Below are 27,621 nucleotides of genomic sequence, written 5' to 3' on the forward strand. Positions count from 1 at the left end.
AAAACGAATTTGGTAGAACAGTTGCAGGGTAAGTAATTTCCTCCCACCCTTTTGCGTAATGGAATAGACATATAATCCCGTTAAGGTGACTTCCAGGGGGTGCTGAGTTCAAATAGTGGCTGAAGAAACTACTTCCCAATTTCTGCATCAGCTCTGGATCACAAATAAATTAAAACTGTCAGGAAAAAAGACAAAATATGACAATTCTTTTAAAAGACGGGTAAAAGTCCTTTTTGTTTCTTCCAAAAATCTTGTTGCAAGTGGCAAGATTAAATTACTTTCTGGCAGAAGAAAAGGAATTTCTGAGATAGTAGCAAGGTTGAACATGATTCAGGTTAAGAATGCTATTAATTTTCTGTAGAAATTCTATGATATTTGGGATGTATATTCTGGATGAGAAAATTGAGGTTGTGGCCAGATGGAAAAAAATCTCTTTTGAAAAACAGGCTCTAATGAAATTGTTCCTGCTGTTAATTTGTATATTTTATTGATTCTGATAACATTCCTTCTGTAATAAGTAAACTTTTCAGCAATCCAGGAAAAAGTAGAAATTGACAGAGTAACCTACTCCTTTTGGAGAAAGAAGCAACAGAATTAACAGACTAGAAAAGCAACACTGCCTTTGTCAAGGTTTGAGAGGATCATCTTCACGCAGCCTTATATAAAATTCCTGCAAAGAATGTGATGCACCAGCGACCACTTCCTATGCTAGAAACAGTACAGCCTTAATTTAAGCTCACTAACAGAGGTATTCAGAAGCATCTGTTCCAACAAAAGGGCCTGACAGACAATGCTGAAGGGTTAGGAAAGGTATTTAGGATCCCACATAATGAGCTTTTGCCTATCAGGGTTGCAGAACAGACTAGAGTACAGACCTAGATATACTGCAAGAGAAGGGAAATACTGCCTACACAGTACTACAGGACACACAATATTGGCTAAACACAAAATGGCAATATTTGTCTCTCACAGAGCTTGGGATAGTTTTGTGCTCTGAGAGGTCTTCAAAGAGGACCCCAGGGATGGAACATGACATCTTTTCTGCGTATGTCATGACAAATTTTCTTTCCCAGGAACAAAGATGCAACTACCACAGTAATTTTAAATAGAAATACATCATTTGACCAGTGTTAGGTTTGCCTTAACAGGTCCATGAATCTGTCTGACACATCTAGAGATTTTTTTCCATTCTCTTCAAAAAAGACCAGCTGTATGTGACAGCTGCTGTACGTACTCCCTTTTTAAAAATGAAGCATCAGACAGTTGTCTGTCAATGGCAAGCGTGACTCACAAAACATGCAATCTCTAAAACCGTGGGACTTGCGCGTAACTGAACAGTGTCTGAGGAGCCCACAGGAAATGGGGAAAGGGAAAGAGGTAACAGCATCTCTAAAGGAAAACAATAAAAACTCTAAACCTAACAACAACAAAACAGTAATGGCTGTGATGTAACAAAAGGTGATTGTATAAATCTAGTACTCCAGGAATTAAAACCTAGAGTGTTTTTTCACGCTTCTTTCTTTAAGATGCATAGCTTAACTATTCCCTTCTACTGCTGTTTCTGCTGAGTAACAGTGAGCCAACAACATTCATATTAGAATCAAGGAACAGGGACTTGTCTCACCTTTTTCTGTTCTGGCAATCAAAAGATCCAGAGCTTCCAGCACATGCATCTGCTTTATTTGGAGAGTTTTATCAAATACTTGTACCAAAGGTTGACCATCTAAAAAGGAAACAAACATTTTCTTTAAAATTCTGCAATTTGGTAGTCAGGGGTTTTGAACTATTTCATTCTTGTAATAAAAGCCTTGTTCTTTTCTAATGAAAATGAAATAATCTGCCTAAGTCTGCTATGTATATATCTGTATGCATCATAGTTGGTATTTCCTTAAGAGTGTTTCATCATTGCCTTGGATGAGATTATATAACTGAAGTGTAAAAGAGACCTTTCCTTTGGGAAGTTTGAGAATAATCACTGAGAACTAACTTCATCCCTCAGTTCTGACAGCCCTGTGTGACCCACAAAGGATAAGGAGTCAAGCTAGGAAAAATCATTGCTAGGGAAGTATCAGGCTTTCTTTGCCACATAAGCCTTTGGCTTCATGCTCAGTAGCATCATCAAGGACTAAGAAATCCATACAGAACATGTAGATACTCCTTGAGCTTGCATTTGATTTCATAAGTCTTCAGCTAGTCAAGAGAACATCATTGGAAAAAACAAGGCATTCAGGAATCTGCACTGAAGTTGGTTCCCTAATACGGTTTGATTTTGGTGCAGGGAGAATTTTTGCAACTAGGTTACATAAATGTAATAAATTCACTTGAATTTGTAACTATAAGTGAGGAGCTGCCAACACCTGAATAGAGTTTATGAACATACATTTTCAGGAATTTAGTAAGATACGTAAATAATTGACATAGAAACACTGGATCATCTACTAACCATCTACTAACAAGATGCCAGCGTCTGTAGAAACTAGCAAGGACTGGCCCCAAGAATCCGCACAGACAACCTCATGAGGAAAATTGCTGCAGAAAGACTGGGATTCCCAAGGCTATGAAGTAACATAAGGTATATATATAAGTACACTAGGAAATAGAGATCATAAAGACACAAAATTTGATATACAGTGACAAGTAGTAACAGATATTTTTGGCATCAAATACTACTCAACAGTATATTTTTTGAATTTGAGACTGCAGAATTTAGCTTGTTTTCTTACAGAAGAAATATTCTCCCTATTACAGAAGACTAATAGATATAAGCTACATTTCTGGAATACTGGAATCAAAACCCATGCAACTGATACTCAGCTCACTACTTACCTCCCAAGGTCCCCCCACCCCCAAACAAATATTAAATATTAACTGAAGTCTCTGAAATTCTACAAGCACTTCTGATGGTACTGTATAAAAGATGTACATAGAGAGTGGAAGATAGAAAACCACACTTTCCTATGCCCTGGAAAAATTTGGCACCACACTGGAAACGAAAACATAACTGAATTTTGTTTTAAATTTGATGAGAAGTTAAAAGATGACTGCATATGGAAAAACAACTGTTCTCAGATATGAAAATATTTTGACATTCTTTAAGCTTAAGAGGCGCTTCTAGCTCCAGATTCACTCTTTATTCATTGAATATTGTCTGCAGAATCACTCTGACACTATACATTGCATCTTTGCTGCAATAGCACCTGATTACAAAAGCAAATAAATATTATGCAAACTTGGGATGCAATGACACTCAAGGGCATTTAGAATGCCACATTTTCTAGTAACTCTTAGTCAGACAGATGGTTACACTCACCTCCTTTTTACAAAGGCTTGTGGTTGCCAAGTTAGTTGGTGCATCCCCTTTCACAGTGGTTTTCAATTTCAAAGCCTAATACAAAACAGATGCTTTATTTAAATTGAGTTTTTGTCCAAACTGTAAGGAAAGGACAACTTAGGAATACAAAGTAGTTCCAGCTTAGAATTCTTATTAAGTAATTTTCTCAGGCAAGAAGCAGTATTCCTTATATCCTGAACAAACGCTGCATTAGTTGCCAGATATCTGCTAGATATCTGCTAAGCCAAAAAATACTTTCTTTTCCCCCTCAAGAAACAAAACCTTAAAAATCTAAAATAAATGTCAAACAGTAACAGAAAAGAAAAACAAACAAAACACCTCAAATGATAAAAGCTAGTCAGAATTCATTTTTTCTGTTAGCTGGATATTGGGTCCTCATATCAGTTATACAAACAGACCTTTCATTTGCAAAATTATACACTAAGTGAAACCCTACATGCATTGTTGTGGGATGTCAGATATATTGCCACAGTATCACATATTCTGCCACTACCAATAACTAGAAATGTGCTGACTCTGAAAGGACTAAAAGCTCTAGAGAAACACTGTATAAACAAAGTTTCAGTGAGATACAGAACAAGCCTATTTAAGGTATCCTTTACACCTTCATTGCTAAAGATCTTTAAAGGCAGACCAAAATCCAGTGTTCCTATAAAGCAAGGACACATGAAATTGTAAATTACGTACTCCAAATTCACTGTCCTAAAGTTTGCCCACCACCATGTATAGTCTCCATCAAGTGGTAGTAATAAGCTGCATGCACTATTTACGCATTTGAATTACACGTGATATGGAGATGAAATATTTAATTGCTTTAACATTTGAATTCCATCAGTCAGTAGTACTCATCTTCTTGACAACAAATACATAATTTAAATATACTGCTGAGCCAGTCAGTAGGGTTTGTCTTCTGTCTGACAAAACTGGCTATAACAAAGGGACAGACACATTCACAGTTAGAAAAGAATGATCACAAACTACTTGAAAGACATGCTATACCATTCAAACATATAGTTCATTAATTTGAGGAAAACTTGCAGCAAAGGAAAAGATTTAAATGTGAAGAAAAGTTCCAAGAAAAAAAAAATAGCATAAACTTATATGTTAACCACATATTGGATTTCCCTTTGAAGAAGATTATGCCTAAGATGGCGGTATTGTTAAAGAACTGTTCCCAGTTACATTTGCTCAGTGAGCAGCAAATTCTTAACAGCTTTTAACTGGGGGATAATCAAGTTCATAGGTCCCTGTACTTTAGATAACCATGCTTTTCTTTAATTTCTGTAAATTCTGTAATTAGTAAACCCAGGAAATCATTTATTTGTTATTTCTTTACGGATATTAAAAACATTTACTTTTATTTTGATGTCTGTCTAGAGTTGCAAGTTATTTCACGGTGGTTGAGGGAGGTGTGGGCAAAATACGAAAGAAAAGACCTTGCAGTGCTGCCAATGCAAGCTTTAACAGCCCTGAAATTCCTTAGCACCAACTTCTGCAGACTAATCTTAAGCTCTCAATGTGACATTTTCTTTTGGAAGTAATGTTCTTCACCGTCAATCATTATCCAGTATATTTCTGGCATGCAACAGGACAGTAGGGACAGTACCTGAACTTCAGAGGTCTGTTGTTCATAACAGGAAGTAATATTAAGAAATGTATTCAAGAAAGAAATCAAGAAGTCCTTTGAAATAACATCCTTTTAAAGGCTTGTCGAAAAATTCATTCTTACTGAATAATGTTACAGAATCCCCCAAAGACTGATTCTGTTTTTGTAAAGTGGCTGTTCGGTGGTGTGTCAGTTAAGAGGCAGTTATGAACTGCTGGCATTAATTCTACAAATACATTTGTATCAAATATGTTCTTCAGTTTAGAAGCATACAAAAATATAGATTCAAAGACAGTGCACACTTTGAGCTGAAATGCACACTTTGGCTCAGCTGCTTACAGAATTAAGCCTTAACCCACCAGCTTTTTGCCACCAGAGAGGGAGGCCTTGCTTCTTTCTCTCTTGTTCTTAACTATCTGGCTCCACTCTCTGCCTTTTACTGGATCTGGAACTTGTCAGACTCTTTTCATGATTTAACTCAGTCTACTAATCTAGATTAAAAATAGAGATAGGGAAGAGTACTGTGTTTTTTTTCTTTGTTTGTTTGTTTTTCTAGTTTAGTTTCCTGCTGGGTTAGTGAGTTCAATTAGCTAAGAAAAAAGGTAGTCTTTACATAAGCAGCAGAACTATGTAACCAGCCCAGAGACAAGGAGGAAGAGACAGGGGAATTGATGGGCAGAGATACTTTCTTTTTCAGCTGCAATGAACTGTGAGATCAGATCAGCCTGTCTTCTGCACCATCTGCATCATCAAAAAGTTTTACTTCTCATTAGATCAAGATGTCAATAAGCCCAAAGAAGACTGAAGGCAGTCTCTGATCTGTTCAAACACCTTTATCTTCAAAGATGTGGGGCAATCTCTGATTTAGCAGGACTCTCAAAACTTCTTCCTAAGCTAGTAATAAGTAAATTTTAAGAAATTCAATCTTGGAACTTATGCAAGGACTCCATGAAAGAGTACTTGAAAGCATACAGAAAGACAGATCATTTTTCTCCTGGGATACAGAAATCAGCTGCTGTACAAAAAAAAGAGACAGACCATTTAGGTTTGATCCTGTAGGACAATTTTTCCAATCATGCTTTCCATTTATGTTTTTTATAAAAATATTTGCAACTGTTATTTATCTCAGATGTTACAGATAAATACTTTTATTCATATTTTACTTTAAGATAAGTTAAAATAATGTAATACTGCAGAACTATTTCTGACCAGAGAGAATTGCATTAAGCCCTGACATAACTCCATATACTAATCAAGTTATAACAAGATGGGTAACACAGTCTTTCTAAATATAGACACATACTTCCCAAATTGAGCCTACCTGACCAAGACGGACAAATTCTGCTTGTCGAGCTTCCTCTTTTTTCCGTGTTGACTTTGGGGACTCTGGTAACACATCACTAAAGGACCTCCTATTGAGCATGTTCTAAAACAGGAAAAGTTTTTTTTTTTTTTTTTTTTTTTTTTAAACGAACCATAAGTTTTCCTTTTTTCTTTTTTTTTTTTAATTTAATCAGGTATCACTTAAATTTTCTGTCCTTTTGGGGTATTTTCCTGCCATGATGAACTTAACATTATAGCTTTTCAGAGGACAGAAATCACAACTCCAATCCTTTACCGCTTTACTTTTCAATGTGTCAGCATTTACCAGTGTTACATTCTGTAAGATTATAATAAAGACCACAGATATTAATACATTTATTAAAAAAAAAAGTTTAAGTAGCCCTATTTAACTAAGAAAAATAAGCAGAAAAAAATCATTAATTTTAGAAGTATTGAACTTCTCTTTTCTTGGTTAAAATTCACCTCAGGAGTAAGTCTCTATCATTCTGGAGTGAAGTTATCTCATGGTTACCCAAGGGTAAAAATGATCCAAATTTACACATAACCTAACAAATAAGTGCAGTTTTTATGGTGAATAGACTATAACAATTAATATTTAGCCTAGTGTACACAATTCAGTGCTTATCACAATGATTGCCTTTTTAAGCAACAGAACATTCAATGTACTAATGAGAGCAGGAGTGGGTATATAAAGAGTACAGAGATCACTAATGACTTACATTTACCTTGTGTAGATCAGGCATTAGGTCCTGGTATAAAGAGCGAATCAGCATGTCCAAAGTGCGTTGACGTTTCTGAGCAAACGTTGGGGTTTCCAAGGTAGCTTTTTCCCCGTTTATTACTAAAATGAAGTAAGAAAAGAAGATAATTACTTAAAAAGGCTTTGCTACCTTTCACTGACTCTAAATTGTCTCTTTATACAAATACTTGTTTCTTCATGAGGAATTTAGATTTGTTTCCCTTCTCACCCATATTTGAGTAAATATCAACCCCTGAAGCTTAAAAGGGTTAAAAAAGAAAATAATAAAAATACAATTGTACAAGTCATCCCAATAACCTCCTAACTGATATGAAAATGAAAGACAGACTTCTACTCAATTAAAGTACTAAATCAATTCAAGTATTTTTTAGTAATGTATGTGAAATGAGTTATCAGATATGCTCCTCTCAGATGTTTAATTTTAATTATCATGACCAGGTCTCGAAGTCTTTCTGGCTGATTTAGAAGGGTAAGTAAACAAAGTGAAATCTAGAACTGAATCACTGCAGAACAAAAAATTCTTAATAGTGCTAAATTTACTATTGTCCATACAGCATGCATTCAGAAAAGCTTAATTTCCTAGGTTTTCTGAGCTGTTAACCTAACACCTTTTATTACTAAATCTATCTAACCACATTGTACTTTTTTCCAAATCTCCAAGGCCCTTAAGAAAATACAAAGCTAAATACAGCTACACACTCTGAAAATGTAAAGGTCGGTCTGAATCTAGCAATCTGAGTAGCATAACTGCACAGAAATTCATTTTTTGTCAACCTGAGTGGAACAGTTTGATAGAACTGGCATCCCATCCACTCTTAAGAATTTGGGGGAAGAGGGGGAAATCTGTACAGAACTGTGGCATACACAGGAAAATGTGTTTATAATTTACCACATCCTAAGCATTTTGAATTTCAATTTATTAGAGCACTTACTAAAAAAGTGTTTTTAGCAGAAGAAGAACTGACTTACATTTCACTAATACAAAATCCCTGAATTCCTGGTGATTTGTAAACACAGGTGGGGATGGAAGGGGAGGCCCAAAGAGAGGAACGCTTTCTTCTGAAAATATTTTCAGCCTATTGAAAGAACAGCTCTTTACTTGTATTGAAAGTCACATTCGAAACTCATCATTTCAACAGGCACTATTCAAAACAGAAGCAAGAACTGGAAACTGTTTTCAGGGCATGTGTTAGGTAAGAACTTCCACGGCTCTAACAACAAAAGAAAAAAAGAAAAACCATAAATGGGCACAGAACTATTCACTCAGACCAAAGTTCTTCATTCTTTAGGTGAATTAACATTGGAATACTAACAGTTACAACAGAACTTTGTAGATCTGGTATTGGCAAAAATCCAGTCTTTTTCAAACTAAGCCATAAAAAAAAAAAAAAAAAAAAAAAAAAAAAACAGTTAGTTAACCAAAACATTTTCTCCTTGTAGATTTCCACCTTTCCTATGCCTTCACCATACACACAAAAAATCTGATTCTTTCTGAATAATGATAGCTACCGCAGCTGAACTTTACCTTGGGAATAGTTAATTCACTTTTTCTAAGGAAGTAAGAGACAAAATGGCTTACATGACAGTTGAATCTGTTGAGTGGTTTTTTTTTTTTTTTTTTTTTTTTTTTTTTTTTTTTTGAATCATAAAGAACCCAGTATAGCTAGAATGAATGGCAGGTACCAAATCTGTGCATACAACACGCTCAGCAAACCACAGCTTCTTTAAGGAAAGCAATCATTCTTTGATTTTTCAAATAACAGTCTGCATAATTTTCTTCACTATAAGCTAGAAGTCAGACAAAGACCATCCAAGCAGCATATGCGGCTGACACAGGTCACAGCAAGGTGAGTGGTAACAAAATATATTAACTCCACTGTTATACAAACTAGTCAGAATTTGCTTGTTCAAAAAGCAGCAGAGGTTGCCTGGTCTTGGATCAAATGGATTCCAATATATTCAAACGGTCTTTTTTTATGAAAGTTGCATACACAGTCTGAAATGCTGTATTACATTTCAGTTGTTGCAGGAATATTGATCACCATAATCCCTGTTTCACAGATTCAGGATATAATCTCAGAGATGCCCTATATCCATTTTATTCAATCCAGGTAAAAAGCAATCATTTATCCCTACTCAAGGTGTAAAATCTTCCTTGGCTAGTGTAGAAAGAATTGGAAGGGGAAAACACAACCAAACCAAACAATAGATTTCTTTATTAATGCAAAATTAAAGTCATTTGAAGCAGAAATTCAGGGTCAGACCTCACAGTGGCATGGCCGGTGAAACAAGGAAAACCTGTCTCAAAAGCCTGGACTTCTATTTCTCTTGTTTGAGATTTTGGCCACTTGGAAGACTGTTCTCATGGAAAAGTGACAGAAGGAACAGGCCCACAGGCCTTAGGTGATGGGACTGAGAAATGTAATTAAGGCAAGCTGAGACCCAAACGTGGAAACTGCTTATCTGGAAAGAAATGAAACAAAAACAAAAGGTCAATCCTGTAGCGAAGCATATCATACTAGCCAAAAATACTGTGTGGTACGCACTATGGGATAATGTGTTAAGACCAGCTGAATGAAGCAACTAAGGAATAGGCCTAATTGATCTAGTAAAACCGGTCACTTATTTAGAGAGGCAATTTTATCCTGTTTATTGCTACTCTCTTTTCTAAATAAAAAGTAACTTTAAAAACATTGAATTTGGCTGGCTTATCTAGTGACTATTAGCTAACAATTAGAACAATAGCTCTAACCTCTTGAAGCCTAAATAGGAATGGATGCCCACATTTCTATCCCAGAGCAAGAAGGTAAGAAGAAAAGAAGCAGCAAAGCCTGCACTGCACACTGGAATCATGAGCACACTCTATGCCTCTCTAACTTGGGATGGTAGTTTATGAAAAGCAAACATGCGGACAATCAGTTGAAAAAAGAATAAACAATGCCACAAGGTTCTCACAAAATCTTAAGGCAAAATATAATTACCTCCTTTCTAAAGGAGGAACTACCAACAGGCTAGGCTTGTAGACTTTCAGCTCCCAGACCTATTTGGCATACACATGCTCTATCTCTTACACTCAACATTGAGAGTAAGAAGAATAGTGTGAAACTTCTCTTCCAACATGTCCCAAAGTAGAGACTCAAGAAAAGAAGGTAAGACAGGTGAAATCACATGTATATATGAGCAATCTCTCTTGAAGAAATCCAATTAACAATCCACTTTCTTCTCTCCACATTCTTGTGCACTTCCACTGTAGATGATTTCAAGTAATGTGTAAGTAGTTGAAATTGCAGTTCAGCAATTAAGAAGTATCAGACTTCTACTGATAATGATCAAGTTCTGCAGGTAGGCAAGACAGTTTAGTTGGTCCTGTAACACTAAGATAATCAACATACTGTTAACTGTACTGCAGCAAGAACAGATTCTTTTATAACTATGAAGATAGCTCAGCCTGTGAAGCATAAAAAAAATCTCCAAAAGCAAGCCAAATTTACATATGTTGGAATGGCTGGAAACAAGTGATTAGATCTGAGCAGCAACTTCTGAAACCATGGAACATGGCTGGTACCATTTGTCTATACTGTGCTTTGAAGGAGAGGCCGAAAAAAATACCTGCGTTATTTGTACTGTAATACCTAGCTATCAGAATGACACAGGCTGTCCAAAAAAAGCACCAGTGCCAGGTGATCAGTGCAAGGGATATTGCTGGTCTCTTCTCCAATCTGTTCAAGTCCTCGAAGTCATGGCATCAGCAAGGAAGGAGGAAGTAAAACCAGCCTACTTAAGGGCCCTGAGAAAACATTTCCAAAACTACACTGTGCACAATTCCTTTCTTTTCACTACAAAGCAATTCACCTCAAGGGAGCAGATGAAACATGGCCAATATCCAGCTTTGTCCTGCAATCATGGGGTATAATGATTGACCAACAGTTTAAACTTTGGCTAAATAACAACTTTAGCTGTGCAGGCTCACACAGTGCACAGAGAGTACTAGGAATACACACCCAGAGGCTAACAGATTGACATCCCCTCCCATCTTCCCAAGTTTTTATTTCTGATTTGGTGTAGTACAGAGATACATGGTTGTTCCAGTTTAAGGCATAATTTTCATTTCATGCTTCAAAGTTTCCTGTCTAGTGCTGCCTAAAACAAATATTTGGGTTTCCTAATGCAAATTCCTTAGCCATCAGAGAATTTAGCATCTGAGTTGGCAGTGATTTCAAATCTGCTCAATCCTGTCATTAGAGCTCTACCTGAATGCAAAAGCAATCCTCCCGTTTTTTTGGCCTAGTTGAAGCAGTAAATGGTTTAGCATACTTCCAATAGAAAAGGGATTATTCTAGGCATTAGTGGTACTACGAAAAGCAGCAATAACAGTAGCAAGTCTATGTGCTATGCTGAAAACTGTAGAACTTGTTCTTAGCTATAGGGTGGCTTTTTTATTTCTCATTACTACTCACTTGGGTCAAGCCCAAGTTGAAACACTTTCATGTGCTCGGCCAACGCCACCCTGCTGCTGTTCTGCTTTTTCCAGACTAACAGGTATCTCTGACATCTCACCAATAATTTCAGGCCAACAGTTGGGATGAACTATGTGGCAAAAGCCACATTGTGCATTAAAGCCTAGGCACTAGGTGGCAGAAGCACTTGCTTTGCTGTTCAGATTCTGGTGAGACCAAACAGATTCAGATTTGGGCAACACATGCCTCCAAGTGCAAGTATCCCACAGCTAATCGAGAAACAGATGAAGAATACATTTACCAGTAAAGCTTCACTAGGTTTTAGGTACACAATGTCCAATTGTACATCATCTACTCAAGGGTACTAAAAATGAGCTTGTTTGCTCATCTACAACTGAACACAGACACATTAGGATCTAGGCTACTGCAACATCACATTTGATTAATTTCATCATACATGCACTTCACTACATCTTGTTGACATCATCAGGACAGAACCTTGTGACATATCTTTCATCATTTTGTTACATTTTATCTAAAAAATAGTTTGCCAACTTAAATCTACTCCAGAATGCCATTATTCTGATGTTTAGAAACATATAATTCATAGTCAGTTTGCAGCCATCTGCATGCAGGTCTGTATTACCGTTCAGTTTTAAAATTTCTTTTTGCTTCCTGGCATACAGACAGGTGGACAATACAAAATGTTTACCTCTCTATCCCATTAGAAATTTAATGCGAAGAAATTTGTTGTGATCAGCACCTACCTGTAACTATCATTCTGCTTATTATATCTCACCAAAGCAAAAATATCTGCCACACTAGTTAAGGAAATTAATCCAGTATTAATGAAGCTCACCTGTATTTTAATAAATTATTTTTTCTGTAACAAAGGCAGATTCAATAATGGTCAAATATATGAATCAATGTAAAGACATAAAATATTCTAGACTACGCATATTCTGCTATTGTGAAGGAGGTCTCATACAAAAGTTTATTATATCTGAACAACATTTTTTTAAAAAATGAGCCACTACCACAAATGCAAATTTCTAGCCATTATAAGAAAAAGAAGGTATGCCATGTAGTTTTGTATTTGTGATTAAAAATTCTATTGATTTTAATTAAAAAATATATTCATTCTGAAGGTTGCTTATGCTAAAACGTCCATTGAAGAAAAGACTCCCACAAAACAATACAGCTAACAGAATCATAAGAAAATAGAGAAAAGTAACGTAAAGTGGGAACGCACAAAGATCTATTACCAATCTTGATTCATAACTTAGGGCAAACCTTGGCAAAAAAAGAGGAATCCTTATGGTTACCTTATGAGATAATTTTATGAAATCAATTAGAGATTTCTTGCTTTGGTCAACTTCCTTAACACTGTACCTAAGCTTTTCAGTCCTTACAAACAGCGTCCAATAAAACCTAAGTCTGAATAACTTAATGGGCTCTAGTTTGTTCCGGATAGAATGAAGAGACCATTGCCTGATCTTAATGGTCAGACCTTAATGGTTCTGACCACTGACACTGGAGACTGCACAATAAAAAGACTTATGACAGGATTCAACTGTTTCAGCATAAGCATTCAGTGCTATTTAAGATGCTTGAGAGTATACTGCCTCATCTTCAGCTGCCATTGCAAGAAGGGCACATATCTCCTGTAGGCCCTGTGTCATTCCTGCCAGACCTATACAGACTCTCAGATATGCTAGGACATCTAAAATGACACAGGATGCCTTTACCTGGTATCTCAGTCCTATCTGAAGATGACACATGGCAAACCATCTAAGCCTGTTTAGCACAGTATCATGTAACCTTATCCATGTTACAGCAGTTATCATTACTATGTGGAGCAGCACTTTACAGTATGGGCAAGTTTAACTTTTCCTACTGTAGAAATAACAAAAAGGGGGTGCCAGAGTATGCAAAAATGAATAGGAAGGGCTGCTAACATCATATTTGACACTGACCGCTGTCAACCCTTAGGATTTCTTGGGGACACTTTTTTCCCTGCTATAGTTAACTGAAAACATCAGGAAGATGATATAAATCCATGGACAAGCTGTGGATTACTTACAGAGACCTAAATGATCACAAGTTCTTATGGATTTAGGGAACATGCCCCAACTCACTATGAAAGTAAGAACTCGATTCAGATAAAGGAAAGCAATTCCTTGAAACTGAAGATACTAGGTACATTTCTGAATAAGGCATTGATCATAATTCAATGGGACAGTCATGTCCCTGAGGGAAAGTGAAGTCCCCTCAAACAGGCCTGACCTTTCAGAAAGGTATCCAGGACCAGAACAGCACCTCACTATTGGAGTGTTCTGCTGAGTGTTTTCAATGCATCAGCTCTGCATTAACTGCAATGCACTCTGCATTAACTTCAAAATGTTTCTTAAATGACCAAAAAAGCTGCCAAAAAAATCACTGTGTCATGGATTCAGAGTGTAAGGCCAGGGCTCCAGCGACTTTCCTGCTATGCATATGTGACAATCATGTGAGCCCACACACTAGCTCAAAAGCATTTCCAAGTTATATAATGATGTTAGAACACCAACATGTAGCTCCTCTGTCTCTTTATGCCTCCTTCCCTCGCTCCCACCAACAAAACACAAGTAAAGCTGCGAAGAACTATCTCCTTTGTGCAGAGGCACCACATCAACAGGCAAGTATCAGTCTTTTAAAAAGGTTTTCTTCTAAGTTTGGTCAGCATCTTTGTTAACAAGACGCAATAAGCCTAGCACTTAGCCCACATCCATCACTAAAGAACAAGAGGCAAGTGGACAACAGGGGATGTCAGAATTGCCCAAGACAAATTGGTGCCAGGCATCCCATGCCCAATGAGGCTTTTGAACCTTGAAATGTTTGTTAAAATCCAAAAGTGTGCAACATATAAGCTGCATCATAACTAGTCCTCCCAACAGCAATGAGGGAATAATTATTCCTTTTTTTCACTAATGCTGATAACTCAGGTAAAGAGTATCAGATATACTCAGCAAACACCTCTTTATAACAATATTTAATTGGCTGTAATATCAAAAGATTATGTGTTTTTTTTCTTGAAGCTTTTTCCATTAAGAGCTTAAATCTCACAAGACAGACAACTCACGGATGAAGCTACCAAGAAACCTAAAGCTCTAACAATAAAAGTAGTCAGCATGAGAATTAGGTTAAGATGTCATAAGCTTTGTGATCTTTTAAAGTCCTAGAAACAGAGCACGGATAGAACTCAGGTTTTTCTTCTTTAGTTACATATGTCATCTAGACTAAGAGATCCTAGATTGTGATGGACCACTGCTGTGATCCTGTGATAAGTGGTCCCAAGCAACTGGCTACTGGTTTTTGGAACCATATTGTCTTCACAGTGTTTTCAAATGAAAGTTTGAGAAAGTTAGGCTGTGATAAATTTTTAGCATAGATGGTGGTTTATTGTCCGAAAGATCTGAGAACCACTAAACTGAAATTCATAAATATCTAAACACATCTAGACATTAAAAGGCAACATTCAGGAGTTAATGCAAAATCACTACATTACATAACATCCAAATAATCACATTATTAAGTGAAATATTTTCTGAATTTAAATTTTATGGAATGTATGAAATTTAATTTGTAAAAGGATCCATATAAGTCTTGGTTATAAAAATAAGATTTAAAATCATATTCCTGTTTTAGCTTTCTAGTCTTTTGAGTGGTTCAAGGTAAAAAAATTTTTTTTACATGGCAGACCAAGAAATTCCTAATCAAGCAGCCAAAGGTAAAGAATGCAAGAATGCATTTGTCGCTAGAAAATATTTTTCCCTCCGATAAATAGCATACCAAAAGGAGTTAGAAGGATTAAAAGTAACGTTATCCTAAAAAAAGTAACCACAAGAAAAAAAATAAGAAAAAAAAGATACGTGTAAAATGAGAGCGAATCATAGATGGCTTAAATGCTGGAGAAGACTCTTCTCCTTCCTGAAACACGATAGTGACAATGTCATTTCCAATATGTCTCTTCCTTTCTACCTGAAAAAGGACAAACACAATGACTTGAATGAGATCAATGCCTTAACAATTCTGTGTGAGAACAATGAAATACAACATTCCTAAACTGCCGGTAAGAGAAATGAAAGACGAAGTATCATCAATATGATTGAAGCCTATATAAAATAATTATTTAGCTGTAACCAAGTAAACTTACCAATGGCATGGCACTAAACACGGCTGTTGTATGTTGCACATAAGGCAGCTGTTAAAACAGCCACTACTGGGGCCTAAACTACTGAGCTAAACAAGCTCAGTTGGTCAGAGTGTGGTGCTGCTAATGCCAGGGCCGCGGGTTCAATCCCCGTATGGGCTATGCTGAGGGTTGGACTAGATGATCTCCAGAGGTCCCTTTCAACCTTACCATTCTGTGATTCTATGATTCTATTGCATATTTTAAATTTGGCAAAACACTAATATTCATGAGTTGGGCATGGAACACCTAACATTCTAAAAAAGCAAATCCACTACGTGAAATGAAAGGGGAAAAACCCTGATGTTGTGTCACTCTTTAAAAAGACTAAATTACATGATTGGCCTCCAGCTTCTGCTGTCATCTTGTCATCAGTCAAAGGCAAAAGCCTGAAAAAACTGACATGGAAATTAAAAAAAAAAAGACACTGAAATTATTTATATCTTCTAATTACCTTATTCTAATATATAATTTTGCTTAAAAAAGAAAACAACGAAGAAAGTAATTTGCAAACAATCTCAGATAAATCACTGTAGATATCTGCGTACATATAAAAGCATATGCTTATATATATATAAATATATAAATATATATATATATATATATATATATAATATAAATGTATATATTATTTTCTTATAATACATAGAAAGGTTCAAGCAATGGACAAGAGCATCTTTGCATAAGTACCTAAGTACTCATCTGCTTCTTTACCTATGAGAGGGTAACGGTAGTGCTTCAGAGTGCTTAAGAACAGTGCTTAACAAAGCTTGCCACAGTTGTTCACATGCTTACAAGGGAAATTTCCTTCAAGCTACATTAACAACTGATTACGTGTTCTATACTATGTATGTGAGTATTCTGACTATTCATATGTAAGTCTAATTTCCATCCTTCCTAAATTCTTTGAGGCAATGATATTCTTTCAGCAGAATTCTACAAGTCACTGAAATAATAAAATACTTGATCAGTTTTAAATCAATCAATATTTACATTCTTCATTATGGTAGAGAAGACACTTGTGAAGATGTGATGTAGTATCTTCATAACAAAAATTACGTATAATTTTGAGAAAAAAAATTGAGTTTCACATTTCTAAAATATTAACAAGTAAAAATAATCCTTGTTTTACGTAAAAGAGTTCTGGAGGGTTTGATTTTGAAAAAATAATAAAAATAATGAAAACCATGTACCTGCTGCTTGTTCTCTCTAGAATATGGTAGCATGGTTGAAACATGGAACATAATTTCATGCCCTTGATAAACTGTATAGATGGAAAAGGATCCTGTTGTATCATCTGCAAAGGAAGACGAACATTCACAGCAGGAATATGTCTTTAGGTTTTCTAAGGATTAGAAGATACTTCACGTCCAACTACCAAACATTCTTCATCCCTTTTTCTGATCCATCATTTCTTGCTAAACACATTTTAGAGTATGTCCACGTTGCAAGATTTCCCTGCGTCTGAACCCACATTTGCAACCTCATCTGCATATTCACACAGTTAACTTATGATGCCCTTTACTTAACCACCTGCAATCATGCATGGTTCTTCAAGTCATGATGCCCTAACATCATGAGGCTAGTAACATGTCAGATTCTTGGAGAGTGCAATGCTGTAAAGTGATACTGTTATTTGATTCCACTCTACAGAGTCTAGCCTGTCTCTGATCTACTCCATTCCAATATAAAGTGAAACTGTCACCTTAAAACACAGTTCATATGAAAATTTTTCTTCCACTGCATTCCACGCCAGTGATTTAAGCTAACCTGCTTGACTTTTTCCTAGTAAAGCAGAGCATTTAGCATGCACTTGAGGAAGTCTGTTTAAAGACTGTATTATTCCTACCATACACACAATATGTACAGGCAGTAAGCAAAAACATACATTTACTTCCTTGCTTCAATGAATCTTACTTTTGGTGTCCAATCCTCCTCTGTATCCTGTCCACCCTTTCAAAGTAATTTTGTCACCCATGAGATCCAAAAATCTTTGAAAGCTTTCACTTCCAGTTTCTACACAAAGAAGGGAGAAATATTAGAAATGAAAAGTGCATGCAGTAGTAGAGCTGCTATTGAAGATTACTATACAGAATCAAATCATCCTCCCAGTAACACACAATTACAAGCAGAAATGAGAGTTTCAGCTGGATTATTTTCTCCTCCTGTCATCCAAGCTTTCTATCTTATATGCATATATATACACACACACACACACACACACACATATATATATAAAATGTAGGTATGTGTATCTTCATCCAGCCTTGCAGAATGACAGAAAAAGGTTCATCACGTGTCATTAAACAGTAACCTCTCTTGCTAATTCCAGGGCACTGTCCGAGAATGTAGAAGAATGTCACAATGCAAAAATTTAAGAATGAAAGAAACGAAAGTGGTATTTCACACCTAAGAAGAGTTGCCTCCCCTAATTGCTTTTCTTTTGTTTTTATTCTTACATTGTATAGTCCATTTCTAGAAAGGAAATTTCAGTATCTTTCAAGCTGTAACAGCAAATTTGCTGTACTAAGCTTTCATAGAGATAGAAGATTCCATGCTCTGTTTTTTCATCTACATGAACACAATAACCTAACAAAACTACTGCTGCCATATTCACCTCCCTTCGGGTTTACCACTTGTGCAGTATCTAGCACTATCCTACATTTTTTATTTGGATGAATAAAACAATTAAGAAAAAGGTGGAAAAACTCACCATTGCTGAACATTTCATCATCTGTAAGCTGCCCATCCCTAGCATAAAGGACTCCAAATTTAAAATTTACAGATCCCTGAGAAATAAAACCAGAGATTTTATGATAAACAGGCAAATAGAAAAAAAGACCTAAATTTTCTCTAAGGATATGTATATATGTATCTATGCATACATCCTGTGTATAGGAATACACATCTCATACAACTCCGTTACATACTAGAGTAACGGATACTCACCTTTTACCTAGTAATTTACCTTTGACCATAGGTTGTGAATTTTATTACATATGTTTAACTTTTACAATGGTACTTTAAATGATTTTTGTCTTTAAATGTTGAAAATTAGCATTACATTTTTTTTTACTGCAATAAGCATTCAGTTCTTACGTTCCCACAAACACATCAGTGCAAATACTCCAAATGCAAAGCTATACTCATTGAACAGGCTGCTGAGCTAGGAGTGGTAAGTTCACATTTACCTCTTGCTCTTCAAGAACCAACAAATCCTGTAAATAAATAAAAAAATGTTTAAAACACTTATTAAGGATAGCACAAAAAATGATTACACTTTTGTATATTTAAGTTTTCTTTTGAAGTGGACAGTTCAACTGAAATGATAGTTTACCTTGTAATATCAAATTATCCTACTCATAATTATTATCATGCTACTGCAGTAAAGAAACTAGTAGTATTTACAATGAATGACTTATTTTTTCCAGAAAATAATAAAGAAAAGTTACCAAAAAGAAGAAAAAGTCACCTCTTACCTTTTGTATCTCAGGATGAAGAATTTCCCTTGGGCTCTTCTCAAACTTGTCAAGACTCATAGCACTGAAATGCAACTGAAATATTATTACACAGCAAGGAAGAGATACATTTCAACATTAATTCACTAACTGGTTATAGAAGATACTGTTCAAAGGGCCTCTCTCATTGCATACTTCGTGGTATAACTATTTTCCATAACACTAACCTCTAAGTTTTCTTGAACTTCTTCTTGCTTTTAAAACCAGAAACGAATAAGATAATGCATGGATATCCATTTAAATTTACTATGTTTACTTATAAAGCAAAATCCTTTACTCCATCACCCTTCACTTCGGCTTTACACATACTCATCGTGAGAATTTTAGAATGACTCAGTAAGATGTTTAGTTTTGTAAACTCTTCTTCTCTCTCTTCTGAAATAATACAGGCAAGTCAAAAGAAAAAAAAAAGCATTTTAACAATAAATATACACATCAAAGATCCACAAACATAAAAATAAAGTTACTTAAATAAGAAACAAGATCAACTACCTCAATAAGTAGAAAGATGCAATATACAACATTTCTTTTCCTAATCCATGTTGCTACATTTAATATTATTTTGTTATATTTTCTCCTAATTTTCATTTATAGAACTCTGCAGCACATCACACATTGCAGAATGCAGTCTGCACAGGGCACAGTGAACTGCTGGGGTGGTGGAGTCTGATGGATCTTTTCATTGTTGTTTATGCTAGAACACAATACAGACAGCATTTACTTTAATCCTTGTTTAAAGGAATTTAAATGGTCCAATTTACAAAGACTTCTTTGAGACAGACAGTTCTGTATCTACATTCACATTGGTTGTATACAGGGTGAGACGTCAAAGGAGCTCAGGAGGAAAATTAAGGATCCTAAAAGCAAAAGATACTCAGGGAAGAGCACTCAGTCTAAGCATGAGTGGGCAAAAGGATCCCCTTCATCTGGATCATCTGGATATTCATCTAGCTGATAACAGATGGCAAAAACCCTATGAGAAGCAGGCAGAAGCAAAGACTGCTGGAGACAGTCACTGGAGAAAACAACTGCGGTAACAGTTTGGATTTTCTCAAACTGCCTACTATGCAGTTCTGAGGGAGGCTAGCTTTTTTTCATTTTTTTTTCTTCTTTTTTAAGGAAGGTACACTACCTGCCATGATCCCAAGCGCAGAAAGGAGCTGAAAGCTATTTTATTTCCTTCTCGATTCACAGAATTTCAGTAACAAACAATCCTCAAAGGATTTGGTCAATGAAGCCAAATTCATCCCAATATCAAAGGAAAAAGTGAACACCTTTTTTCTAGACAAATTGGTTATATCAGCTAAGTTGAACAACGTGCTTACAAACGTCTGCCTCTGACTTAAAGAAATGCGGACCTACAGCAGGACAAAACAGGTTTTTGAGGTACACATATTATGGTCCAGTGACTCTAATTAGTTTTATTTTTCACTTGAGTAACTATGATAGATATTTAGCTTATAGTACTCTGCAGAGTCCTATAATTCTCTAAGCGTGCGATTTTGCTTGCTGTGGCTCCAGCTACCACTAGAGACAGATGAAGTTGCTGTGCAAACAACAAATTCTGAGGTAAGTCTGAGTAGCTGAGATACACAGCCCTGCCAAAAGAATCTTACTCGGTAGCTGCTGCCAGCCTTGAGCTCGAGGTGAGCACAGCTCATTATACTTGGAGACAAAGGAACAAATACATTTCTCCTTTTTGGAACCTGTGGATAGGGCCTTTTCTTAGCTGCAAGAATTCTGAACTCGGCTCTACATGTTATAAGGGTGATTTAACAATTACAGGTTTGTGTTTTATATGAATTATAACACTTAATGAATCAAGTAACGATTCAGCTTTGTACAGCATTTCCAATGTCTCAGGATCAAGGCTTATTACGCTTGCTCTGTCTGAGCTTTTTTTGACCTGCTTGCAACTTTGGTTTAGTGGTTTAGCTGTAACAGCAATTTTTCAAACTGACCATTTGTCTGTAGCTGTTTTTCTTTTTTTACATTTATCTTTGTACAGGATTACCATAGTTTATAATAATGGCTCAGTAAAGAGCAGTTACCCTATGCAGAATGAGACATTTATGACTCCAACATGATGAAATGCATGCCTGGTACAATAGCTCGGGCCTTGAGAAGCGAAGACACAGGATGCAATGTGGACTAGCAGTGACATAATATGATAACAGATGGGGCACAGACTTGCCACTGGAGACCCCACATCTATAAACAACTCAGCCAGACCAGCATGGGGAATGCATATGTGGCTCAGCCCAACATGAACAAGAGAGCTTTAAAAGAGAACATGGGCTTGAGCTGGTTTCAACCCACGTATTCCTTCCCAGAGACTGAGGATGACCAGCACTGTGACAAAAAGAATAGTCTAAAGACTGATAATGAAATTCAAATTTTTGTGGAGATTCAATTGTACATTGCAATTGCTATACACTGCTAAGTGTTATTTGTTTTTATATTGTGATTTGAGAACATTGCCGTATCACCATGCTAAAATCAAAATCATGTGTAACTTCAGATAACATCAAATAATTAAACTTTGTATTAAACATTATACCCTCCACATGAGCAATATCTAAAGGAACCTGTTCATAAAGTATTGGACTCTGACAAACAAAAAAGAATTTTGGGGAGTAGAAGGATACAAGCTATGCAGGTGGGGTAGTGGTAAAACATCTTTAAAAAAAAAATCATTCTCATTTACCCTTCCAGTTCCATCCAAAAGTTTCTAATTCTAAAGTAAAAAAAGAGCTTTCCAAACCTGTTTTTAGCCCATATAAATGAAAGACATTCATTAGTTGGGATTTGCCACTTAGCGCTTAGTTACAAACCTTAAGAGAACAAGAGACAGAAAAGCACAATCCATATTGGCAGGTTTCATAATGGTATTGTTGATAAAAAAGGATCTTTATAGATGCTGTACGATAACAAGATGTTTAACTGCCTACAAGCAGGCTCAGACTCATCACTGAGTAAGATTTGTAGGAAACAAGTTATCCAAAACAAGTCTTCATTTTTCCCTGCAGGAGACTGGAACACCATAGAATGGAGTCCATGAAGGTATTTCAACAAAAGCCTAAGACTGTGGATGACAAAAGGACAAAGATTTCTCCAGTCTGAGATGCCTGATCAGAAATGGGTATGAGTAAGAGGGAGAGGTTCAGTTAGAAAGTGATGCTGAGAAGAGATATTTCAGGGATTAGTGGGCAGATATGGAAGCTGATAATGAGAATCACCCTTCTCTCAAAGGCTAACTACAGGAAAGCGAGTCTGCTGCCACATTTACTGACCAGGCATCTGCTGTCAGCAATAGGGTAATGCTTAAAGATTGTCAAATGCTTAAAGACTGTCAAAACCACATTATCCATTCCCAGAATCCTCCTGTCACATGGGGACTGGCAGTGATATCCAGTGGTGAAGCAGGGACCTCCAGTTCTGAGCAATTAAGAGACATTTGTTTGCACTTACCCTGGACCAAAGGTTTTGAGGACTTACAGACTGCCCATTTATCTAGGACACACTTCTTATGAGGTTAAAAAAACACTTTTCCCCTCTGCTCAGCACTGGTGAGGCCACACCTGGAGTACTGTGTCTGGGCTCCGCAATACAAGAGAGAGATATGGAGCTACTGAAGCAAGCCCAATGAAGGGCCACTAAGGTAATTATGGGACTGGAACATCTGTCATACGAGGAAAGGCTGAGTAAGCTGGAACTGTTTAACCTAGAGAAGAGAAGGCTCACAGAGGGTGTTATTAAAGTACATAAGTATCTCAAGGGAGGCTGTAAAGACAATAGACCTAGACTCTTTTCAATGGTGCCCAGTGGTAGGACAAGAGGCAATGGGCACAAACTGAAACACAGGAAGTTTTTTTTTTTTATTATTTATTTTTTTTTTTTTTTACTGTGAGGGTGACTAAACTCTGAAAGAGGTTGCCCAAAGAGAGTCTCCATCCTAGGAATTATTCAAGAGCCATTTGGATGCAGTTCTGGGCAATCTGCTCCAGGTGAACCCAGTAGAGGGCTTGGACTAGATGATCTCCAGAGGTTCCTTCCAATTTCAATCATTCTATGATTCTGACATTTGTGAAATGACAGTACTTATACTACGGATTTCTAGAGGGAGTATAATTCTCACCAAAGATGCATTTGAAGAAACCATCAGTAACAAATCCCCATTTGAGAAAACACATCAGCATGACTAGATCATAAAAATTACAGATGAAATAGGAATGAATACTGCCGAAAGGACTTCCAAACTTATCACACTGTTGAAGAAACAGTGTTGTGCTTGCTCATTTTATTTTCTCCTCTGTCACAAAGGAGACAGAAGAGAGTATGAGCACACCTATACTGAGTCTGGCTGGAGAAATGAATTTTCTCAGCTTCAATGACAGCATGTATAACTTGGTCAAAGTGTGAAATTTGAGGACCATTTCTTGAAGATATAATTCTTAGTTTTTCCATATTTGATTATGCCAGCCATACCCATGTTACAATCAGATCTCTAGTCAAAATCTGCTCCTTAGGCCTGGTCTGACTAATTTAAACAGGTATTTCTTCCCCATCATTGAAGTTCATATAGTACATACTTTCCAATTCACTTGGAAAACAGTTCCTCTGCCAAATAAAAAGTGCTGAGGCTTTTCCTCTTTTCTAAGCTGTAACTTAGTATAATACAGGACTGGCATAAAACCACTTATTGCTGTCCTCAACAATTAAAGATTTGTATACTTAGTTTTACTGTTTCTATAAATCTATCATGAAACCATGCAACAGAAGTTCTGAATTACAAGGAAAGATATATAGACAAGTATTGTAACTGACAGCTTCTTTATAAATACACACCTTAGTATAGATTTCACCGATAATGTTTTTGTGGGACAATAAGGCAGGCATATTTTCTGAGTACCCTATAAAGGAAAAAAAAACTAGGAGACATTACAGGACATATTGACATTTCCATGCATTCAAATACGAATATTAATAAAAACAAACAAGTAAAAAGCATAGATCAAGACAACTCTAGTTTAATTTAGCCATAGTTACTAATGGTTGGGGGGGGGGGGACAAGAAGGAGGGGAAAGAGAAGGGGAAGGGAAAAGAACCGTGGATAGCGCAAAATTATTTTTTGCTTAGTTTAGACTACTCTACCTGTGGAAATTAGCACTACTATTTTGGGCATTATGAAGGCTGTTGAAATTAGTAGATATTACAAACTATTTTTCTTCACCAAAAAGATGAACCATACATCTACACTGAAGAGTTTTAAATCATTTCTTCAGATAAAAGGTCATTATGAACAGCTAATAAAAAAAAGATATATTAGTGAAACCAATACCACACTTGGCTATTTTTTTAAAGTTGTACAGAAAAACCCCAAAAGCACTGCATAAATCATTGCATAAATTGATGGCAGGATATAATCAAGAACAACTCAGGCAAAATTTCTAAAAATAAAGTTGTGTTGATTGTAATGACAAAAAAAAAATCTGGCATCACAGATTTCTGTAAGAAAGTTTAATCTCCTATGATAACCATTATGTGTTTTTATTATATAAATTTCATTTATTAAAATGAAAAATATGTACTGAAATGATGAAGAAATTAAAATAAAGTCAATGAGGAGAAATTTATCCAAAAAAGCAAACAAAAAAGGTCAGAGAAGCAATAAGTATTTGTTCCTTACTGTTTTTCTCCAAAGAATCGAACGATATTGAGGAACACGCTGGTTACTTTGATCAGAGAGTACAACAGACAGAAAAAAAGGATTTTTCTCTACATCTGTACCTACATAATTTTGATGAACTGTTAGGAAAAAAACAAGAAATGTTATCAAATGTAAAGAACACACACATACACAAACGTGTTTGTGTGTGTGTGTATATATATATACACATGTATTATATAAATATATGCACACATATATACATATATACACACACTATATATATATACACAGACACACACATACATACATATACATATATATGTGTAAAAAGATAAAAAGTTCAGTATAGCCTTCAAGGCCAAGAGGGGGAGGTCAAAATTTTCCCTTTTGGCAGCAGGGAACCATTACCTTGATTCAGCTCCTTACAAATCAGCCTAAAGCCTCTGTCTTTAGGCTAAAAATATATGAAGTACGGACTCATTTTCTGTACAAGACAGAAGAATTATGAACACTAAACTAGTACCATACTTTTCCACATTTAAATAATTGCAGTTCGAAGCTATTTTGCATTTTCACTAAACAAGTCTTCAATCCATTTGTAAAAAGATAATTACCTTTTCCTAGAAAATATTTGAAATACCATCTTGTATGATACTCTGGGTTTTCCAGATGCACATCTGTTCTGTGCCATGTACCTGGAGTGTAGTCTGTATTCTGAAACAGATTTGGGAGACTATTAAATTAAAAGGCGAATGAAAGTAAGAGTATGTAATTCAGATAAAGGCCATTGAAGAGTAACTGATTCACCAGGATAAATTTTAACCTTATACTCTTCATTTTAAAAAGCAAAGAACAATTCTGAAGTCAATTGTCATGCAGCCGAAACTAAATTTCTTACAGTGCCTCTCATGCAAACTTTTTTATTTTTTTTCTTTTTTAAAAATAATTGCAGTCTTTTCCTTTTGTGCCACTGCTATGCATAACAGCTTAATATGCCACCAAAAAGGAGCTGTTTGAATGTAGGATTTGAAGTAAAGATCTGTAGTTTTAAAACTTAAATTAATTGATAAACAGAATTCTCCCTCCATGTTTTATTTTGTGTTCCTCCCAAAATAATCTTCAAGGACTCCTTGCTACACCAGAGCGCGCTACTGGAAGTTTTTTCGGGACTAGCTCAGTTGGTTAAGAGCATGGTGCTGCTAATGCCAGGGTCACGGGTTTGATCCCTGTACGGGCTACGCTGAAGGCTTGACTAGACGATCTCCAGAGGTCTCTTCCAACCTTACCATTCTATGATTCTATGATTGGCTTGTTGAGCTAAATTCCCAAACATCCCTGAAGTTCTTTTCCATTAAGAGTAAACACAGCAATAGCACGTATGAAAAAGCCATTCTCCATACCTATTCACTTTGTGGCCATTCATCACCCACACAGAGAACCTTTCTGTGATGCAGGCTTAGTCAACTTTTGAACTGCATGGAACAACTAAAAAGACAGTGTATGGAACACGACTTCATAGTGCACAAACGCAGCATAGTTCGTTTGCTTTAACTCCGCACTCAACAATACTGATGCGAATACACGATCAATAATTGTTTAATAGCAACATTAGGTTATTACAAGCTTGCTGGGGCCTTAACATGTATTTCCCTGACAAGTGAATTTGATAAACATAAGGATTGAAGAATGATGGCTCAAATCAGAATTTCTTTGTTGGTTACTTCATTAAATGACACCTTCAAACTAACTAATTCTGTGGGAATTTCTGCCATCTGCCAACTAACAATAATTATTAAGAGCTATATCCCCATGAAGATTTAATTTTTAGGCCACTTGTTTACATTAATCCCTGCAATACCAGTCCACAGACCAGATAACGCACGGGTCTCTTTACAAGTATGGAGGAAATTACATGCCCAAGATACCGATCCATTAAAAACATTCCAGTAAAGAGTTGTCTGCGCTACTCAGTAAAAAATGCAAATTGGCAAAAACGACTCCAGCCCCATGCCTTTTTGAAAAACAATCACTTCTCCTACATGAAATTCCTTCTGAAAACAGGTGTTTAAGTCAGCACCCCCTCATAAAATACAACAAGAAGGAAAAGTAGTAATGTCTTCCCCTTTTACCAGATCATTAGTGGTTACAGCACTGGTGAGATGTGGAAGCTTTACTCCTTCCTTGAATGAGGGAACAGAATCTACTTCTACCTTTTTCCTCCCTTTTTCTTCCCTCTCAGCTACAGCTACACACTGGAGATATAGCAGGAAGAATTAAGAGCCCTAACAGCTATACTAGGTATAAGACACTTAAATATTAACCAGAGCAGATACAGATACACAAGTCTTCTGCATCTTGAATGTCTGAACATGCCTTTCTATAAAATATTCAAATGATTTCATGTAAAGTAAAACAGCTACAATATGGTTATAGACTTATAATTTCTGTTTTGTATTATCATCACTTCATGCTAATTTTTCTTCACTGTGTATTTTGAAACATTAATGTCAATTACTGTATTTTGGACTAAATATTCAATAAGGATGAATCCTGAAATTTAAGGCATTTGTTTAAAAGGCAAAACGAAAACAAGCATTTTCTCGAAAATGGTGACACATAACTTTTCAATGTGTTCAGCTTGAATACGCAGACACAAAGTAAAAGTCAAGAAAATAGATCTTG

The 27,621-nt window shown here is 36.1% G+C and overlaps 1 protein-coding gene across 6 annotated transcripts in view; it reads right to left on the minus strand.

Moving 5' to 3' along the window:
* Positions 1–27,621, minus strand: part of GARNL3 (GTPase activating Rap/RanGAP domain like 3) — a 55,045-nt gene that overhangs the window by 17,532 nt on the left and 9,892 nt on the right. For 3 of the 6 annotated variants that reach the window (XM_062591006.1, XM_062591008.1, XM_062591011.1), the window contains 16 exons: positions 25,554–25,653; positions 24,958–25,076; positions 24,117–24,181; positions 19,230–19,293; positions 18,942–18,968; positions 18,464–18,539; positions 17,668–17,766; positions 16,944–17,047; positions 15,431–15,539; positions 12,287–12,332; positions 8,032–8,138; positions 7,022–7,143; positions 6,280–6,384; positions 3,311–3,385; positions 2,444–2,555; positions 1,625–1,723 (listed from right to left, as the gene is read on the minus strand). In XM_062591006.1, the coding sequence (XP_062446990.1) occupies positions 1,625–1,723; positions 2,444–2,555; positions 3,311–3,385; positions 6,280–6,384; positions 7,022–7,143; positions 8,032–8,138; positions 12,287–12,332; positions 15,431–15,539; positions 16,944–17,047; positions 17,668–17,766; positions 18,464–18,539; positions 18,942–18,968; positions 19,230–19,293; positions 24,117–24,181; positions 24,958–25,076; positions 25,554–25,653 (1,429 nt within the window). Of the gene's footprint in view, positions 1–1,624; positions 1,724–2,443; positions 2,556–3,310; positions 3,386–6,279; positions 6,385–7,021; positions 7,144–8,031; positions 8,139–12,286; positions 12,333–15,430; positions 15,540–16,943; positions 17,048–17,667; positions 17,767–18,463; positions 18,540–18,941; positions 18,969–19,229; positions 19,294–24,116; positions 24,200–24,957; positions 25,078–25,553; positions 25,654–27,621 lie in introns of those variants that run through there. The other 3 variants (XM_062591007.1, XM_062591010.1, XM_062591009.1) reach the window with 3 other exon arrangements.

Source organism: Rhea pennata, chromosome 18 (assembly GCF_028389875.1).
Source record: "Rhea pennata isolate bPtePen1 chromosome 18, bPtePen1.pri, whole genome shotgun sequence".
Classification (NCBI taxonomy): domain Eukaryota; kingdom Metazoa; phylum Chordata; class Aves; order Rheiformes; family Rheidae; genus Rhea; species Rhea pennata.